General features: G+C 49.7%; 5 protein-coding genes across 5 annotated transcripts; 2 read left to right on the forward strand and 3 right to left on the reverse strand.

The window, feature by feature from the left end:
- Positions 1–870: 870 nt before the first annotated feature.
- BDP81DRAFT_448535 (uncharacterized protein) lies at positions 871–3,414 on the forward strand (the record flags this gene model as incomplete). Its single annotated transcript, XM_060592310.1, has 7 exons — positions 871–898; positions 1,023–1,029; positions 1,079–1,162; positions 1,240–1,411; positions 1,650–2,054; positions 2,142–2,648; positions 2,698–3,414. The coding sequence occupies 7 exons, from the start codon at positions 871–873 to the stop codon at positions 3,412–3,414; spliced, it is 1,920 nt and encodes a 639-aa protein (XP_060447115.1).
- A 578-nt stretch (positions 3,415–3,992) lies between these two features.
- Positions 3,993–5,498, reverse strand: BDP81DRAFT_315691 (uncharacterized protein; the record flags this gene model as incomplete). Its single annotated transcript, XM_060584102.1, has 3 exons — positions 3,993–4,775; positions 4,847–5,229; positions 5,297–5,498. The coding sequence occupies 3 exons, from the start codon at positions 5,496–5,498 to the stop codon at positions 3,993–3,995; spliced, it is 1,368 nt and encodes a 455-aa protein (XP_060447116.1).
- Positions 5,499–7,545: 2,047 nt separating this feature from the next.
- Positions 7,546–9,054, reverse strand: BDP81DRAFT_316189 (endoglucanase; the record flags this gene model as incomplete). Its single annotated transcript, XM_060584155.1, has 2 exons — positions 7,546–7,959; positions 8,164–9,054. The coding sequence occupies 2 exons, from the start codon at positions 9,052–9,054 to the stop codon at positions 7,546–7,548; spliced, it is 1,305 nt and encodes a 434-aa protein (XP_060447117.1).
- Positions 9,055–16,152: 7,098 nt separating this feature from the next.
- Positions 16,153–18,133, forward strand: BDP81DRAFT_372006 (uncharacterized protein). Its single transcript, XM_060586643.1, has 3 exons — positions 16,153–16,411; positions 16,464–17,619; positions 17,689–18,133. The coding sequence occupies exons 1-3, from the start codon at positions 16,206–16,208 to the stop codon at positions 17,854–17,856; spliced, it is 1,530 nt and encodes a 509-aa protein (XP_060447118.1). The 5' UTR covers positions 16,153–16,205; the 3' UTR covers positions 17,857–18,133.
- BDP81DRAFT_460108 (uncharacterized protein) lies at positions 17,970–19,112 on the reverse strand (the record flags this gene model as incomplete). Its single annotated transcript, XM_060593620.1, has 2 exons — positions 17,970–18,421; positions 18,494–19,112. 2 exons carry the CDS (start codon positions 19,110–19,112, stop codon positions 17,970–17,972), a joined length of 1,071 nt encoding a protein of 356 aa, XP_060447119.1.
- Between the last annotated feature and the right edge of the window lie 1,375 nt (positions 19,113–20,487).

Consider the following 20,487-nt stretch of genomic DNA (forward strand, 5'->3'; position numbering starts at 1 on the left):
CCAAAGCAAGTATTGATTTCTTGTTAGGTTCTGCTAAGGGAGCTTCTCTTCTATGCGAATGGATAGAGGAGACCAATTTCTTTTCCGAAATTTGCCCGAGTCATTGAACAGGAACGTTAGGTGAAGACGGTAGCCTGTAATATAGTTTAGATTAGTATAGACCATGTCGGCATAGCGCCCGGCACGTCCTTTTGTTACCAGACGTTAAATACATCATCATCATCATCATCATCAGATATCCAGCCCAGCCAGCGCTCAGCTTTTCCTATCATCATCATCATCAGATCCAATACAGTAGTATTGCCTCCACACCTTCGCAAGCCCTCCTTCGTTGCGTGTGGGTTCAGAAATGCACAACAGAATTCATGGTGAAATTCCGATTCTGCTTCCAGCGTCCGTAGTTAGTCCTTTTTCAACCCCCAATGTTCGTCTTCAAATTTGCTACCATCATCAGGTAACTCAAAAAGTCATTGATTGCTCGAGCATAGCATGGTGCAATTGCCTTAAGATTAAGAAAGACGAGCATAACACAGAAGAAATCTCGATAGTGGCCGGAAGAGCTCCCATCTCTGCCTGTCCAATCAAGCTTTGGCTTTCACACAATCTGTCTGACAGAACTGCATTGACAACATTGAAGACTCCGCAGTCGCTTTTGTCAGTGGATAGATAAGTACAATACAAAGTTGGAACGTTAATGATAATATCATTAAAAACATTTAGGCTTGTACTTCATTTTTCATTGCCATTCCACGCCTCCGAAGGTTAAGTATGTCAAGGCCGCGCATGGGGTCAACAACGGTAAATAATACGCCTACTTCAGCAAACCGTAGTAGTTGGGCCTAGCCTGCAATCGCCAATACCTTTTACATCATGAAGAAGGCTACGTGTAGTGGGGCAGGTGTGCTGTCTGCCGCATACACTCTTAATTGCGTACGGGGGCCCAAACTTTCACCTGAGTCTCGCCTGTAACACACATACACCCCAAGATCCGAGACCCAAATCTTGACATACCATGAATTTAGCATGCGTGTAAGAAGCTACGTGTAATCAGCTTACTTTACTCTCATGACTGTCCAAGACAAAATGCGATAGCAAAGATGGAAGAACTGGGCGGTATTTTCCCGCTCCCTGTGGCTGGGGGGACATTTCAGAATAGCTTGAGGTGAGTATGGTCATGCTAAAGGAGCGTGAGCCCTAGCACCTTCGCATCTTTCTGACATATTTTTTCTACCTACGCAGATACCTTCTCATCCACGAATCGGGCTCATGCGCTATGCCAGAAAGCGAGTGCGGCATACCGACATGGAATGGAGATCCGAGTCAGCCTACAAATGTCCCTAGGTATTTGTGCGACAATTCCGGTCCCAATTCTCAAGCTCTTAGATTTCTAAAGGCTCTGATGCAGACTGTGGTAAGACTCTTTCTTTTGGTTTTTTCTTTCGTAGGTTAGTAGTTGTTTGTGCTGTGTTATGTACTAGGTATGGAAAGAGAAGAAAGAACGCTGATACAATTTGCAGAAGCAAGACCCAGCAAGCTACTTTGTTGTGTTTACGACTACATATGGAGGCTTGATATTCGCAAAGATAGGGCGCGGTTTATTACTCCTAACTATGTCTCATGTTTTTCAATTGATTGACATTGATTGGTAGGCCTTCCTGCTGGCATCGTCTTGCCCGACTCCTAATTCGTTAGGGCCTCATTTGCATTACCACACTATCCTTAAACATATACGGGCTGTGTTCCATATTAAACAATTGGAGATCAGCTCTCGAGCCGTCATGTACGATTTTGGTCGTCAATACCTTGCTTCCATCTTCAAGCACCGTACGCAGGTTGGGTGCAAAGTCGCTCGGATCCCCGCAGGGAGAAATGAGCAAGTCCATGAGTCAATACTGCATTCGCTTAGCAATGGGGCAGCCGACAGCGTCATCGTGGGTTTCAAGACAGTATTAGTTGACAACGACAGAGAATGTGAGCCTGAAGGATGTTTGCAGACCGTCACGATACCTTCGAATGCATTCCAGACTACCCAGGAGCTTGATTCTGACATCTTGGTGAGTATTCGACTTTGAGAATTAGATCAGGACTCGGGCACAAATCAAAACAATTTAATATCGCTCCTAGCTAACGAAGTCCGACAGAAATTGATATCGGTCCCAGTTTTCAGAGCGCAGTCTAAACGTGATTGTGAGGCTGAAACCAGCACGCTCTACGACATTATGCGCCAGATATCTGCTATTACGAAGCCAGAAGTGGCGCCTGTACTCCCATCCGGAGACACGAACACCCCGCGTTCAATCTCACAGTCGACTGACAGGCAAGACGATGGAGATCAGAAAAGCTTATCACCTGAGTTGAGGTCCATACTTCCGATGCACCTGGAACCTACTCTTCGGCGGAGGTCCCACCTGCGCCTCACGGCAGTCAACAGAAGGACGAAAAGTCTTCAGCGCCGACTTTATGAGCGACAGCGATTTTTAGTCTACCTCGAATCATCTGCAATGGCCAGCAACTGCAGAATCCACCCTTCCACTGAAGGAAATAACAGCAGCAACAACGTCAACAACGCAACCACCGACACCACCATCCCCAAGATCCCCGCCAATCGAATGGGACCAACCCTTTCCTCTAGAGCCCCCGGACAGAGGGTTTAGCTGGGGTGAGGAAAGAAGCGACACAGGGTCCGCAAGCCCACAGGTTCGCTGGCTACCATCTCGTTGGCTCCCCTTCTACCCCTATCCGAAACCGGCTACACCTACACCAATTGTGGTACACAATTATGCTGGCAACACGAAACTAAGAGATGTACTGGGAGCCGGCGTGATCGGAGCGCTAGCTAGCCGTCATATGGACGCAACTTCGAGCTCGGTACCAGGACATGTCGTCGATACTATAGACTCATTACAAACCGTAACGCACAGGAATCTTGGCCAGTACCACGGTCCAGAGGCTACAATCCACAATGCTAGTCCGATGGCATTGGCATACGAAGGTGACCCTTCAGAGTCTTTTGTACCACTTGAGGCTTCTGCGATTGTTGGTTCGGAATCCATCCCTGCCAGGCACCAGAATGAAGAATACGGTGAGATTGCTACTTCGCAACATCACAGGACACCAAATGTTCAAGACAACAGGGAAGACTTTGGTCTGGAACTGGATCTCATTCAAAGCCCGGGGGTAAGGTACGACGAAGACGAGTCTTTGAGTGATTGCGGATCGCTAGAGGTTGATGCTTCTGGGAATGTTGATCCAGAAGCCTCAACATTACCGTGTCATGTGCGCGGCTGTCAGCAGCCCGGGCATCGCTTTGTGGCGACCGGGTTCCCATGCAGTGAGCCAGAGGGTTGCCACCGGCCAGCACCGCAAAAGATTACTCAGGGTTCATCTAATTCAGGCGAGCATATATCCCCTTAGATCAGAAAAAGCCACTTTGTATGACCGACGAGTCACTCTACGTGTCTTGTGGACAGAGGAAACTCTCACTCGAATTGACGCAGCCTGGCATCCTGGGCTTCGAGATAAAAAGCACAATCCGCCTATAGACTTGACATTCCGAAATAGTAAGCGTGAAGTGGAAGTCAACTGAAGGACAATCTTGCATCGGCTCCGAAATTTCCCAATCTCGTTCCGGAATGGTAGATTCACCGACATGGACAGCAACTAAAATCTGAGTCCACGAATTGCCCTTGGCAAAATGATTAGAGATATTGTTATAATACCATTGCCAATTTGAGTGTCATTTGAATCATTGACGGGTTATCTGTTTCAATCATGCATCTGAGCAACTTATAGGCGGGACCAACAGCATCGCCTTGGTCATTCCATGTGTCATTGATTTCAGGAGTACATGTTTGACTGGCCATTTCATCGCTAGTTCCGGAGGTGTACCTGACAATCTCTTGTAAAAAAATTGAAGTGCTATTAAGAAAACATTAAGTAAAGATAAACGCTTAGAAAAATAAGTTCAGGAACTCTGCACACATGCCACAATCCTACGAAATAGGGGTGGCAGCGATATAGTTGCAGCCCTGGTTATCAAAGGGGCTACCGCAGCCAACCTTGGTATCCTTATCGATGAACATAGCTGGCAGGTTGAAGTAGCACGTAGGAACCTTGCCCCAAGCTAAGTTGTTCAAATCAACCTTATCCTTATCATCTCCCCCGTTGAGCGCGCAGTCGATGATGGCGCGGTAGTACGGGTCACGGTTGCCAAGTCCATACGAAGCCATCTTGTCGTAAATCACGGACTCGACCTCAACCCAGTCATTGTCACGGTTGGGGTTGGGGTTGTTGTGCATGATGTAGAAGCAGTACTCCTCGCCATCCCGGAGCGCCATCCACTGACGTCCCGGGGCATATCCGCAGTCCTCGCGCGACTTGACGTTGTCGCGCTTGTCGGCAACGAGGTATAGCTTCGCAGCGCTCATGACGTCGTTGGCGACCTTGGGCTTGATATTGTTGCTGATGGATTGGAGAGCGACAGTGACGGCTTGCTCATCGTCGTCGACTAGGAACCAGCCGCCGTTGTAGAACTTTGTGATCTTGCTCTGGAAGGTGTCCCACTTCGGGGCCGGGAGGGAGTCGTACTCGGCCTGGCTGGTGCCGCCGCCGGTGGCGATGCGGAGGGTATTCTCGAGAGCGCCGGTGGCTTGCTTAAAGGCGTCGGCCAGGGCGGCGGAGATTGAGCCCTGGTCAATCTCGTCGGCGCTATTGGACGCGGCGAGGCCGGAGAAGATGGCGCTGAGCATGCCAAAGCCGCCAGCAATCGCGGTTCCCTGTTGCAGCAATGTGTTAGCAGAATAATTAAGGATAGTGTGAGAGTCTCATCAGAAATCGGTGAACTTACAGCTCCAGGAACTAGACCTCCGATCGCACCACCCATGGAGGCAGCAGCAGAAAGCCATCCAAGGACATCGCCAGGGTCGTCCTGGTTTCCTTGGAAGTCGGTTACCATCTGACCAATCTGCAGTCCGCTGATGAGAGTCTCCTTGGTGAGCTGTCTGTTCAACTCATTGAACTTGGCGTGCATGCCCTTGACTGCCTGGAAGATCCAGTAGGAGTTCTTGCCAATCGGAGTCTTCCCGTATGCGTCGTATTGGGCATCGCATGTCATGTCGTTCAATGGCTTGCACTCGTTTCCGAGAGCTGAACAGCCGGCGGCACCAGACTTGCCCGAGGTGCCACCTGAGACGAAGTCTTCGAGGTTCTTCACCCAAGAGTTCTCGTGTTCTGTTCACAATACCAAGATTAGCATGGAGAATTTTGTCAAAACAGAACCTTATAAACTTGAACTTACCCCACTGAGACTTGATGAAGAGATCAAGAGATGCGCCAGAGTAAGTGTCCTCCCAGAGCTTGTCGGCGCCCTCGGGGGTTGTGAGATCCCATCCTTTGCACATGGCATCCTTGCTGTCAAAGGCGTCCCGCTTGACAGAGACACCAAGCGGCGAGGCATTGGAAGCGGCCACAAAGGCCAAAAGAGTGGCAGAAGTCTTCATTATCGATGATTGATCTGTGGCGTATCAGGCTAAGAAAAGAGGGAAAGCAAGGACTATGGTCCTAAGAAAGAGTGTGATAGTTCTTTGAGGCTTGAGGCTGTCTTGGTCTGTGGGAGTTGTGGATGAGGAGTAGCAACATCTTATTTAACTTGAACCATTTCGACGTGGAAGGGACTTTGTTGTTGAGAACATCATGAGTGCCGGAGTCTCGGGCCCGGTAAGGCTGTAAGCTATAATCAGGATGCCTAGTCAATTAATCTTTGTCGAGATGAATTCTGGGGGCTGATGTCGATCGAATGTTGAAGGATCGAGCTTCTTTGGGAGAGAAAAGGAACTTTGGTTGGAACTTTGGGGTTGTGCCTGGCGAAGGATCCTCAACTTGGATTCTAGCCGCCTAGAATACCCATGTCAAAGTCTAAAATCAAGCCATGGCTACTTTATTGAGGCCGTTGGTAAGGGAGGGCACAGCCTTTGGAAGAGGCCACCAATGCAACCCGTAAGCACCAAGAGGCCCCATAAGCTAATTTCAAAGACGTGAAACATGTCAGCTTGCTCCACCATCGTGGAGGCTATCAGGGAACCCTTTGGGTGTATTCTCAGGCAGTCAGAACAAGGGACTTTGATGTGTTTGCATGGGGCTTTCTGGTTGTTGCCTGCCACTGCCGAGATTTAATCGCAGGGCACAATGGGGTCTGATCGACAGGAACGCTCTCTTGGCGACGGGAGGCGGCAATTGAACAGGCGAGCTTTTATTCCCCGGGGCTCTTTGTGGATCCCAGCACGGCTTTCTTAGTGCTGTTGTCTCGACTCTCCTGACGTCGTGCATGAGAACGCTCCGCAATATTAGGCAGCTCAGAAGAGCGCAACATTCATCGCTGGGCGGGCTATGTAAGCGAAACTGACAGACTTGATGTCGAGAACTCGAGACACGTTGTTGATACACATTTTACGCCATCTGGCCCCCAAAATTTGATTGTGACTGCCACAGTGTGTGCGGTAAAAGAGGTTCAGTGCGACTTAGACGCGGGCGTCAGCAGAGCTAAGGCCAACAATGATGGCTGGAAGGATCCAAGACGCGCGCCTAGCCGTGTCACAGCGAATCAATTCACGAAGTAGGCATGAAGAATTGGGTCGCATACGAGTTGACCAAGTTCTCAATTCTTCGCATTGACGCTCAAGATTGAACCATCTGGCCCCCTTAGCTAGTTTTTTCTTAGGTGAGCATCTCTTGACCCCCATTAGTCCTCCTCCAGCTGACCCCTTTCCTGAGTATGTTATTACCCGGTAGAGGGAGAAGGAGGCAGATAAGACTTGATTTAGACGCCAGCCAAATCAAAGGTTCAGAGCACAACAGGGACTTTTAGGAAGACTTGCGGCGCTTAGAGCGTCTCTTTTGCGCTTTCAATGGAACCTTCAGTCGAATGAGGTATCCGTACGTCGACCCTCAACCAAGTCTTGGGCCAGAACCTCGGACTGGCCCCCTGACAGAATCCATGCATGCTTCTACGCGAGTCATGGACATAACCCATTCGGAATGGTCTGACCATCACGAAACAGGCCAGACTGTCATTTCCACCTGGTCCTAGCTCTGCAAGACTTATTAGGATAGCATTAGGCCCACAAGCCTGTGGTGATTCCATCCACTCTTTAGTACGAATAGACGCTCTTTTCTGCTCACTCACATATGCATATTCCGCTGGCCACCCTGACTAACCGTCACCCCCCTTACCCGGCCGCCGGATCTGAGGAAAGTGGGGCCGATCGCAACGGCTGACTACAGTCTGGGCAATAATAATATGAACATTGAAGCATCAACATCGACCTGAGTAGGGGATAAGGTCCTCTGCTTCTTAAATCATCCTATCAGACGATTCTGATCTGCACAAAAGCAAGTCACAAGTAAGCTTGAAAGCTGGTCATCACGTTTAGAGATGGACGTTTGCGCGCATTCACTGTCAAACAGCATGTATAACCAACTTCAGATAATCTGATCCACAAATATGGCGCTTTCCGCCAGAATTTAATTTTATGCTCCATTTTAGACTATCTACTGATACTCCCCTCCTATGGGCGAAATTTCAAGACCTTGGCCTTCTCCAGCGGCACACTTGAAGCCAGGGGCAATCGGCTGCGCCGCAGTCAACTCGCCACCAGTGCAAGTAGCAAAGTGTGTTTCATCCTCCAAGCAGGTCAAGTAGCCCTCGGTGCAAGAGTCGGAGTCGGGATCAGAGTCGGGATCAGGCGAGGATATGGGTGTAGCGGTGGGCTCAGGTGCAGGCGCATCCGGAGCGGCCGACGTTCCACAGTCGGTGGCGGTGACCGTGACTGTGATGTAAGAGATAAAAAGGGTCGGAACGATGCCGGTAGGGACTCCAGTCTCGGTGAGAGAGGTCATGGGAACTGTAGGAGCTGCTGGGGCTGATGATTCGGCCGGAGCAGTGGGTTCAATGGGGACGGTAGGCTCGACGGGAGTGGTGGGCTCGACAGGAACAGCAGGATCTGCAGGGGTTGCGCTAGGAGCCGGCTCCTCAGGCGAGATGATGGAAGAAGAGGCAATGACGGAGGAGCCAGTTGCGACAGGTGGTAAGAGAGACGAACCTTCGACGACGTCGGAAGTCGGAACAGCCGTAGTAGTGGGTGGTAAGAGAGACGATCCGTCAACAACATCAGAAGCCGGGACAGACGTAGCAACGGGTGGCGAGAGAGGCGAGCCGTCGACAACGCCAGAAGTCGGAAGAGATGTGACAACGGTGCCGGCAGGCACATCACCGCCAGCCGGAGCCTCTACAGGAGTTCCAGCATTGGGGTTACCGTCACAGGCTTGCTTGTAGAGATTGTCGCCCTCGGGACGGTCGAAGTAGAGGCCACGGTTGGGGAAAGCGATGGGAACTTGGGCATTGAGAGCCTCTCCAGTGGTGCAGCCGCCAGCGACTTCTCCAATGTTGGCCATAAAAAGCTCAGGGAACTCTTCACGTTTCGCCAGAGACATACGACGATCAGCAAGGGGTCCACGCTTCTGCTTTGTAGCATCACCACTGCCACCAATGACGGTGATGGGGGCACAGTTCATGTAGTACTCTGGCTGGCCGCCAACTCTTGCGAGCCAGATCCAGGCAAAGACGTAGTCACCGGGCGTGATGCTAGCGGGGATTTTGAAGGGGTACTTATCTTCGTTGGGACCTTCGAGGTTACCCTTTTGGTTGCGGGCTGGGCAACCGCCCTCGATAGAGTGAATTACCATCCACTTGGAATCCTTTGTCGGGTTGGCGTCGGCGCTGAGGGCAAACTGACAGCTGCCGCCTCCATGGACGGCCTGGCCCTTGAAAGTGGCCTCGAAGGTCTCGCCGATGGCGATGACTGTGGGTGCTCCGTCGATGATGTAGCTGGCTCCAGAGGGGATCTTGCATGGGAAGTCATCACCTGTGCTAGAAATGGGGTTAGTAGGACCATCAGCAACAAACTTGAAGGGCTTGGGGTTCTCGAGGACTACGTGTCCAAGGGTTATCGATGCCAGCATCGAGGCAAGAAGGAAAATTTGGTTCATGTTAGAAACCATTTTGGGCTGTTGGCAAGTAACGAAAGAATTGAGGAAGAATAGTGTGCCGAGCAATGAGTGGCTAAGTAGAATGTGAGAAGAAGTCGTATGTGCGAACAAAAAGAACAAAACCGAGGTGTCGAGAGAAAGGCTGTTGGTCAATGTGTATGAGTGAGATGTGATTCAGGAGAGGTGCTCAGCAGATATATGTATTCGCCTAAACCGTCGGACGAGTCTCTGGTCAGGCAACGATCTATTACAATTCAAAGGAAACTTCGAACGTTGAACATGCTCTGTCATTTGTTACACAACGGCATTTTAGTCCTTGATTTCTCCAGCTTTATCCATTCCGTTTGGGACTCTAGACTCGTGTGCACAAAACATCAGCTCTGTGGTCGACGTGGCTATCTTGTGGGGAACAAAGGATGTGGCTTTGTCTAAGGAAAGTTGCTTCGTTAACCACTCTTTGGTCGATGTTTCACCTGCCTTAGTTCAAATGCAACAATCACATGACAAAGGTGTTCCCCAGGTTGGTATAACTTGTACATTGTTTTACGATTGAAAAATGATCAAGCAATATGAAGTCCGAGCAGTGGAAAAAGATGTATGTATTGAGAGGTCACTGGCCAGCAAAACCCGTAGTACACCATTCTAAGCCGCTCTTTGATACATTCATAACTTCATGTCGGCGATATTGGGCAATATTGTTGATCTATTGGAGCACCTAGGGGGCCACCCATTTCAGGGGCCGCCCAAAACTAAACTCGATCGGCGGTAGCATCAATCACATCGAAAATTCCAGGTCATGAGCACCGCATGTGACAAGGCTTTTGCTGAAATGATCTGTAGACTGTGCTATCTGACCTGTACCTGGACAGACGAACGGCCAGCATTAAAACCATAGTAACGCATAAGGCTCATTCTGGATATCGAACAGCCATGAGTATCAAAGATGGATCGCAGGCTCTATTACGAATGAGAGGTCTAAAATTAGTCGTTAAATCCGTGTGAGGGGGCCCGAAATTCTCTTCCAAAACAAGCTTCTAGGCCTGCAAACTGAGCTCTATGCAAAAAGAGCAAAATTGTCACAAGGATGACTTCATGTCCTGGCCTGGGACACAGTAAGAGACGGTAACACACTATGTTCACAGGGTTGACGTAGGTCTCGACGCACAATTGTGCAGAAAGATGTAAGAAAGATCGATGTAGAGGGACTAGTATACCCAGCCTCGTAGGTTCATTGTTGGGGCGGGGATGGAGACATCCTTGGCCAGTTCCAAACAACACAATCGCCACCGCAAGTCAAAAATTATGGCCAATAACACCTCAGTATCACAACTTCCAATGTGACTTTGGGGCCTCAAACCGGGCTGATCGCAGCTTCATTGCCGTCTGGTACCCTTGGCCACACAATACCGTGTGCTTCATTAGTAAGATAGTCTAAGGACCACCTTGCGTAATGTCACGAGATATATGGGTGCGGTTAATGCTGCCCACATTGAGTGGTCCACCTGTTGTGACACGTAACACTCTAACCAAATGAAATGAAAAATGCGACTAGGCTATGTTCTTTCATCCACTCAAGATTACCCATACTGTATTTTGCCAATCATGCTAGGAAAATTGCAGAGGGCGAGAGTCCGCAAAGCCTCTTGAGGATCCTCGCAGTCAAATAAGCCCCAGACCACTTTGAGGTTCGGTTTAAGCATGTATCACAGTGGCTTGCATGAGCTGAAGCCGAATTCTCGGACTTCATGTTGGCTTCGATATGGCGACTGGCTCGGTGAGCGTTAGTGCTACGGTAACACGGAAATCGGACGTTACACGTGGTTACGATCCCTGTTCATCATAATTACCTCATTATGTGATGTATTAATAGAATCCATGAAGATTCAAAGTCATTATCTATTCGGAGTAAGACACTAAAGTTCGCGAAAAGTAAGCACACTTCAATGCCATGGGAATCAGATACGATTTCATGTTTTGACATATCGTGACTATCTGTATTGAGGCTATTTGCCTCGAGTTCTTCCAATTGGCTACATCTTAAGCCTCAAAGATGTTCTATAGTTACGCTAGCGCTTTTAGCTTCCTTTCCAGTAGTGAGCATGTCGTGCCCGTCAAAGACTCAGCTGCCAAGGATTATCAACATAGGCGCAAGGCAGAATCGCGGCGTTGCTCGCAGACATTGAAGCTGCTAGAGACACAACCTGTGCTGCGTCTCGTTGTGGCACGACGGTACTCCCCATGGAACTGTGGCAGTGACAAAACTCCCATTAGTCCCCCGTCTTTCTTCTTCAAGTCATTCTTCTGTTTAACGTTCTTTCACCAACATCTTAATCCATCATCTTGCCCTCTATCGGTTGTCACGCTCGCCGAACTCTACAATCGATTATGGGTATAACGTCTCCTCTGAACAAACTTACCTAAGTAAGTAGTATTCTGATGTCACGGAAGACTCCGCAAGCGTCAACTGTCGAGCAACGAACGTCTCATCATCCGCGTCGGAAGCCCATCACAACGACACGGCCGATAGCCTCATCAGCGATTATGGCCCCGACACGAAGGACGAAATCGCTGCTGTGGAGGGCCATGGTATTAGGAGAAGAGGCTCCGCCAGCGCAATCCAGCAATTTCTTCTCAATATTTTCATCATAATTCCATCAATCTGCTTCATCATTTACGGCTTGATAGCTCTCAGGTACATCAGGTACAATCATCAGCCCATCGACGAGGACCCAGTTCCAGCCCTACGCGTGGCGGCTACGTATAGCCCGACAGTCTTTCCGATCGTATATGCCGCCGTTACTGCCAATTTGCTGAAGGCGGCAGCTGGGTGGAAGATGGAACGCGGTGTCACGGTTCTCAGTCTTGAGTACTGTCGCAGCGCCACACGTGGCGCTGCCGGTTACTGCCGTACGATACCGCTTTCCACAAGCCGATTACCCGTCTTGTACGGTATATATATGACTCTCATACGGATCTTCCACTTAGAGGAATCAAGCCACTTTCTACTATCCCATCGGGTGCGGAATAGCTCCATTTTTGCCAAGGGCGGGGTAGAGCCAATAAGGGCTTCTATATTAATCAAGCTAACCAATAGAGTAAAAGTACCTCTATCACCTATAGATTTTGGTTAGCCACAAGTACCAGCAGTCTCCCTTAATACAAAGAGCTACATTGTAGTCTAAGTAGCCCTTCCGCGTCCTTTTCTTCTATATAAGGCTATTCCTAGATATTATACCTAGGGTCTAGCGTCGGGCCCCTAATGCCCCCCCTATTACTACAGTAGGAACAAAGTGAGTTAGCTCCCCTTGATCCCTTCCTATAGTATTCCTATGGAATAGAAGTATTCCTTTTATCTGTTGCACGTCTAAGTCGTGAATGCTTCCGCCCCCCTACTAATGGTCCAAACTGCTAGATAAGCTGGGCTACAAGCAACTACCGCTTTTAATAATAGGTCTTCACCTTTTACCACCTATCCTACCCCAGAGCTATAGTAAGAAACTATTCACAACTACCACTTCCAGCAGGAGATTCCAAGTAATTAACTACCAGCCTCCTCGTCGAATAGGGTAGCTATATTGATAGTAAGACCTCATCTGGTCACTCATATTAACCCCATTCATCTTATGATTATACTCATCGATTGCCCTAGGGACTGGAAGGTCCTTACGGACGTCTGGGCCAAAGACTTGCCGGGCAGTCTTTTTAGCAGCAGTGTCTCTAGTTGGGCGGCGGCGGCTATAAATAAGTTCCTGGCCGTCCTGGAAGACAGTTAACAGGAAGAGTACGAGGGCATTATCCTTCTAGATGAATTAATTGACCTAATTCCTAGTTAGCTGGGCTGGGCAGGGCTGGGCAGGCTAGTAGCTTACCTCCCCATCTAAAGTAGGGATATAGTGTATTTCCCCCTAGGGGATACCCCGTCCTTCAGTCTCTTTCTCGGCAACTGAGATCTTATCTATCCCACTATCCTTCCGGCAGGTACCAGAAGCTCTAACTTGTTGATTCCGTAGGGTACGAAAGAGACGTATAGACGTAAAGAGGTTATTAAGAAATACGTAGTAGGTTACAGCTAGTAGTAGGGAAACAAGAGTAGTTACTACCTGCTGCGTTGGTGTTAATAGAGCCAGCTTTCCAGCAGCTGTCCCGGCTGGCCTAGCCGACCCCGGGCGGGCTGCGTTGAACAGGCTGGCTGGGCTGGCTGTGCCTGGGGGACTAATGCGTATGGGCCCTTCCCATGTACGTACCACAGCCACCGTATACAGTAGCCAGACTGGGCAAGGATCCAGATCTTATAGCCAGTTGGGGTAGGTTTCGTTGGAATCGTTGTCGTCTCAAGAGATCGACCTATAAATCGGACCATAGCCTCGTCAACTATAAGGTCTAAACCGGGTATATAAAGGAAATCCCCAGTCTCTTGAATATGGGCTAACTATTAGTTAACCTTCCGATATACATCTGGCATTTGATCTTGGGCCTGGCCCCGGCCCCGGCCCCGGCTGCGGCTGGGCTGCCCGCACTGCCCGGGCTGGAATTCCGCAGTATCGAATATCCGTAGTCGTCGGAGCAGTAGTTGAAAACGGTCCCGGGATATGAACTATGTAAATAGGTAGATAGGATCCTCCTTTTACTACTAGACCAGTAGGTTGATAATCTAGGTTCCTTATAGATCCCTATATATAATAGGATCCCTAAGAAGAGATAAATCTCGTCTGCTGAAGTTTTCCTCTACTCATATATCCTAGCTCGTCTAGCCCTAGGGCCCTCTTTAGATAACGGTACTATATTCGTCTATTATGCCTACTGCTCTACGAGGCTCTGCGGAACGTATTGGAGGAATAGTTCAAGCGGGCTTGCCGGCAGCCCCCGTACCTCTTGGGCCCGGGCCGGTACGTTAAAGGGCTAGAAGGAACCCGGAGGGCCGTGCTTAGTAGCCAGAGGTTCGTAGGGCCGGACCGTAGCGGCATTATAGCGCTCGGCCGTACAGTCTGTATTACAGGCAGTAGTAAGGTCTTCTGGAAGGACCTTAACTATTATACAGCTGCGTATAGAAGTAATAGAGGTATTAGAATTACTAGAAGACATCGCAGCATCAATCAAAATGGTAGTAATAGTGGTGATAATAGGTAACAGAGCATAGGGAGAAGTGACGTATCGTCAAGTACCCCTTTAAATGCGGGGTAATAATGGGTAAATAGTGGGTATTTTGGGGCTTGGCAAAAATGGAGCTATTCCGCACCCGATGGGATACATGTCTTCCACTTGCTTCCTCGCTTTGTAATAGCATTTCACAACGCAACATCGATAGTCGATGTGTCCTGATGCGTATTAGAACCTTGCGCGTGATACAGGCTTAGTGGCATGTAGGTATTCCTTCGTTTCAAAAGGCGATTACGCTTATTGCAAGATTCTTTCTAGATCTCCAATCCCCTCCTCGCTAGCTCTGAATTTGTGATGTCTTCTTGGCCGCGAACCAACTCAAACCCCCACCCTTTCGCCGGAGAGATGGATCCGTCAGCGTTACACCAAGCCTTATTCAGACTTCCGGGCTCGAAGATGATCGAGACGCCTTATCTCTCGTATTGAATATTGGTCCCAAAAACACACGTATGGGCACCAGGAGTGCGGGCTTTCTTACAGCTAACAACCCTCCAAACCCCAGCGTCTCCATGAGACTCCAAGCTCGTGCTATGAAGATTCAAGCAAACAAGTAATTACCACGCTCATGGAATTTGGTTTTATCGTTGTGATGGCCAACATCGGAAGAAAAAAGTAGTTCCTTTTCGGATACCAAGGACGGACACCTAGAAACAGCCACCAGCCCAACCTCACTTCCAGCCACCAGACCAGCCACAGTTGCGGCCAGAGTGCGTGCGCATTGTCAAACGAGACACCAGCTAACTTCCTCAAGAATACCTATCTGCTCAGTATAGGTATATGCAATGATTTCGTCATGTGTTAACTCGACTGTGGTCACAGAAACGCAACATATTGCATCGCATCGACTACCAACGCAATGCAGCTATTGCTGGGGGACATGATTGGCACGGATCATAGTTTCCAGAGCTTGTGTGGATATTCCTACCAAAAGCGTTGTAGTAGTAGGCGCCAGTGGTCTCGCGATAGACACGGGAAGGAAACGCATCGCTGATCAACCCCGATGCCGCCGAGGGAAATGCCGATGATCAGAATGAGAGTTTGCCCGTCTTCAACTTGACCTCTAACGGACCCTGCTCCGCTCCTCACCCCTTGCCTGATAGGTATGCAATGCGAATGCTCATCATTGCAATTCTCGGAGAATTTCCTTCCCGCGAAAGCCCATACGGAAACCCTGACACGCGCAAATGCCCAAAACATTGACAGGTCAACTGCTCTAAGTTATGTTGATCCACGATTATTCGCTCTACCCCGCGATCGTCATGAGGAATTCCCACTGAACTATCCATTTCCGACGACGCGGTCCATAGCCGCATCCATTATGACGCCGTACATCTGAAGCTACCCAAGCCTAGCGCAAGACTAGCCAAGACACACCTGTCCGCGCCACCACGCCGGGATTCCTGAGAACTAAGATCAAGCCTTCTTCCGTCGAACGGGCCCCAGCGGATTACACTAATGAGGCTTAACTCACAGGACTCATTCCTCCGATAACATTGGATGTTATTTACTACTAGACGCCATGCCAAGGATGTCCAGCTCAGTCGCTCCTCACCCTCGTCAGTGGCAGAATAGTAGCTCCAAATTTCAGCTTCCCCAGATGATCCGACTCAACGTTTAGCTTTTCGGCACAACCCTTGAGGCGTTGGGTTTCGATGAGTCCAGGCTCATCATGATCTCTGAATGACGTCTTGCATCGGATTCATTAGCTTTGGCTGCTTTAGACGAGAATTCCAGTCGCCGATGGAGAATGAATTCGAGATTCAGCGAATCTCTACGCGACGTTAGTACTAGGACAGCTCAATTTCAGTGTCCCATGACGTTTTTGCTTCTATGGTGAGGGACTGTGCGATTTTCAGATGTTTTTGGATGTCTGAAGGTCAATGAACATTGATCAGCTCAATGTATATATACTATAGGTTCATCATCTCTAAAATCCCTTCTGAATAGCAATTCAATCCACATCAACTCAACCACTTAACCACCCAACAACAAGAACAAACACAATCATGGACAGAGCCAAGCAAGCCGTTTCTAGCTTCATCTCCAAGGATGGTCACCACAAGACCAGCGTCGACGAAGATGTCAACAGGGCCGTTACCGAAGAGCAGGTCCGCCCTCACCGTCACGAGGAGGTGACTACAGCCGTCGACAAGGATGTTCACCAAGATCATCACCACACTACCATTCAACCTGTTCAGCACCAGGAAACTCTGTAAGCAGTCCCATATTTTGTAGTTTGAGTCAATCGCCTAATTATGCATTAGCCCCGAGAAGCACCACCACAACGTCGTTCCCGTCGCACACAAGACCTTCGATCACGGAAACGAGAGAGAGACCAAGGATACTCTTGACCGCGAACACGCCAAGTTCAGAGATACATCCACGACCCACGAGACAACTCACACTTCTACCACTGCCCCCGTCGCCACCGGCGAGAGAATGCACCACCACATTCACGAGCACATCCAGCCCGTTATTCACAAGGAAACCATTCAGCCTCACGTTGTCCACACCACCATTCCCATTCACGAGACACACCACGCGAAGCCCATTCACCACGAGGCTACCACTCTTCCCGTGAAGACTCTTGAAGAGTTCACCAGAGAGAAGGGCAACCTTACCGACGGCCCCCGTCACAACCGCTACGACGAGTTCGAGGGTTGCCCCGACAAGTACCACAAGGACCTCGGAAACACCCACCAGTCAGGCATTGGCCATAGCCATGAGCACAACCACGGTGCCGGAAAGGCAGCCGTCGGCACTGCTGCCGCTGGCGGTGCTGCAGTTGCCGCCCACAAGCACCACGAGCACAAGAACGAGCATGATCGTGGCGTTGACAGCCATCACTACTCCGGTCCTGGAAAGGGCACTGCCGCCGGTACCGCTGCCGCAGGAGGAGCAACCCTGGCTGCCCACAAGCACCACAACAACGAGACTGGCACTCACGGTGTAAACGACCGCGGCCTCGGCCACACTGGTCTTGAGAGCCAGCACGCTGACCAGCACAACACTCACTCCGGGTCCGGCAAGGTTGCTACCGCTGCTGCCGGTGCTGCCGCTGCGGGTGCTGCCACTCACCAGGGCCACAACAGCAACACCACCCACAACACTACCGGTACTCACAACCCTCTCGGATCCCACAGCAATACTGGCACGCACGACACCGACAGCCTGACTGCGGCCCAGACTGCCAACATTCGTGCCAATAACACGAGTGGAACTGGCCTGTCTCACAACCAGACTACTGGCCGTGATAACATCGCCCACAACCAAACTGTAGGTGACAAGTCCACCAGCACTGCTCAGGGTATTATGCACGGCACTCACCCTACCGGATCCCAGACCTCTGGCAGCAACTACATGACTTCCGGAACCCCTACTACTGCAACCCACAGCAGCTCAGGCCTGAACACGTCTGAGGTAAGCCATCTGCCAGTGAACTGAAACCTTCCACCCATCCTTCTACCCACTTACTAATTTTGCTCCCAGCCTCGCTTCGGTTCTACTAGCACCAGCACCAGCCAAAGCGGTGCCGGCAAGGCTTCGACCACCGACCATGCTACCCACGACACTACCGGCAAGAAGATTTCGCTTGTTGACAAGCTGAACCCTTTCAAGGATGCTGATGGTGATGGACACAAGGGCATCATGAGCTAAATGCATAATGACGATACGGAGCGTTTCTTTGAGTTAGGGTAGTTATGAATTAATGGGCTTGATCTGTAATAATACATTGGTAGTTTACACTGAATATCTCTTAGATGCCTACGTCAGGCGCTGTCATCTGGTGTTCTTGTTCTCTCTTGTCCCAATCCCAATTCTTTGCGCCTCTGCTCCATTTTTTGAACACTGACCTTTGTCAGTTTGACGATGCGTCCTCTGGTGACCTTTTTCAGCATAAACTGAATCTTTGGGCCAGGGTTACATCGACTAGAGTGCCCATCGTAAAAGCATATGTCGTCGGCAATACTCCAAATGCGATTCACAAACTCTGCCACTGTTTCCATCTGGTCAACCTTCACTTCCAGCCCAATCTGGCCTCTCTTGTCCCCCATGCCTCTCATCAAGCTGCCCAGGATAATGTAGTTGCAGTGTTTCTTCTCCATGTCGGATGCTCTCTTATCGACGCAGCATCCGTCGTCGAACATGAGGTTCCCAATGACTGTGTTGAGTTGAAGTGGCAGGGTGCTGATTATGTCTTCGCGCTGTTTGTGTAAAACCTCTAAAGAAATCTGTTAGGAAACATTCGGACGGTAGCTGATATATTGAGTAAAGCAGCCATGGGCATTATTACCAAGCAGACCAGGTGGGCCGATGGGGCCAACGTCATCCAATAACACTTTCTGGCCGATCATGCGCCCTTCTTCGCTGAGGGAAGAATATATGATCAATTCCTTGACCATTTGCCTATGCAGCTCAACCTGTCCCAACTCCCACGCTACATAGGACAATGCTGCCCTCTCTCGACCTTCGAATCGATTTGTGACCTTTTGGCAAATTTCCGCCACGTGTAACCAAGCAACAGCCCAAGGCTTCAGGGCTGGAATCATGTCGTACTTATTGGCCATCTGGAAGATCTCATACAGCTCAAAGAGGTCAGGTGTATTCGGGACCAAGGGGAAGTTTGCGTGAATGATGTTGAGTATTATTTCCAAGGCATCGGGGTCGTCTTCGGGGAGATTCACCACCCACGGCCCAAAAGCCGGTTTGGACTCTTTAAAGGGGCCGAAGAGCATCTTCTTCCAAACCTGCGATGACCGTCGCAAGGCGCTGGCGCAGACGTGGAATGACTTCTCGGGCTTGCCTGTTTGCTGTCCCGCCACCAGGGTGAGGTCTCCATCGGGGTCGATTTGGACCTCTTTGATGGCGGGTGGTCCCCCATTAGCATCATCCGCAGCTTGTGAGTCGTCCATCGATGTTTGCAGGAGGTCTTGCGATTTCAAAGGATATGAGGCTGAAAATTGCCTGATACATGAATCTGTACGTCATACTTCGAGGTGGAGGTTGCGACCAGTTGTCGCAGGGCCTTAGGCATTGAGTCAGGAAAGTTGGCAAAGTTGGAAACTTAAGAAACAAGATATCTTCAAGGGTCCAGGGACCATCCGTGCTTTCAGGGTTGCATCGAATGATTACATAAGCGAAGTTGGTCCCGGAATAGCTTCATTGGCCAATCATGGAACTCTCGTGTGGTTTCTTGAAAGAATTGATTTCAGATTTCGATTGATAAGAAAAGCACCCATTAAAAAGACGTTAGTGATGAGTATTCTTGTTCCCATGAGCTCACGAGCGTTGCTGAGTTGAACGGCGTTGATAGTAGACCTAGTGGAAGGGCACTGGGTATGGTTTGGTCTTCAGCAAGAGATAAGTCTCGCAGACTCGGCCGTAATCTTTCCTTACCAACTCCATTTACTTGCAATATTCATTTTTTAAATAGATATGTAAACTGTTGGGGCCGAAGGACCTTTCAATCATTCTAGTCGCTCTCACTTGTTCAACTTGCCAAATTGGAATTTACAGATTGATCGACTTTTTGTTTGAAAACGTTCAAGTTGTAAGAGTCATAGAGTAAACTTGTCACACGACGTACTTCAAGTGCTTTAAATTGCCTAGTGAAGTGGGAAGAGGGCTTAAATCTGTTTCTTGACGTACGGTCCTCTACCTAGGCAAGGTAGTTCACTCGATGATTCAGCGTGAGACAGTTCAGCTGTTGGCAACCTTAACAGCTCCAGACAGCACATTGCGACCTTGAGAAGGCAATCTTTGTATTTCTCACTGAACACAACATGCACCTCTTCAAATTTCTAGTTGGCTCGGCCATGAAAGGTCGCATGCAATCGTACGCCCATCTCACAAGTCTGCTTTTAGGACTGGGAAGAAGTGAGGAAGACAGGAAGGAGCTTGCACTATATGAACTAACAGATACTCCTCGACATGATCTAATCACGAACTTGTTCATCATTTACATCACACATTTGGCTTCCATAGACAGCTCTTGTGCTCCTAAACAACTCATCCAGCCCCCAGTCACGTCAACGCAGCATTTCTGCTCCAGCACGCAATCTCACCAAACCCGCAGCACTCCCTAGTCACGAGCATAGAGAATTACTCAGCAGCCTATATCGGACAGCCGTGCCCAAAGCACTCATCTATCAGTACGTCGGATTGCCAACAATCCTGCGACATGTCGTGACCGGGGGTGGGGCAGGAGTGGAGAGCGCGTGGAGGAGGGGCCGGTCTGTCGTTGGTCCAGCTTCGGCTTCGTCGCCGTATCGGACCGGGCGGGTACCC

The sequence above is a fragment of the Colletotrichum phormii genome, assembly GCF_030913505.1.
Source record: "Colletotrichum phormii strain CBS 102054 chromosome Unknown BDP81scaffold_7, whole genome shotgun sequence".
Lineage (NCBI taxonomy): Eukaryota > Fungi > Ascomycota > Sordariomycetes > Glomerellales > Glomerellaceae > Colletotrichum > Colletotrichum phormii.

Coding starts and splice junctions, on each gene's coding strand:
- BDP81DRAFT_372006 (XM_060586643.1), top strand. CDS start 16,206: ATGGACAGAGCCAAGCAAGCCGTTTCTAGCTTCATCTCCAAGGATGGT. Junction 16,412..16,463: donor GTTCAGCACCAGGAAACTCT/GTAAGCAGTCCC, acceptor ATTATGCATTAG/CCCCGAGAAGCACCACCACA. Junction 17,620..17,688: donor CAGGCCTGAACACGTCTGAG/GTAAGCCATCTG, acceptor TTTTGCTCCCAG/CCTCGCTTCGGTTCTACTAG.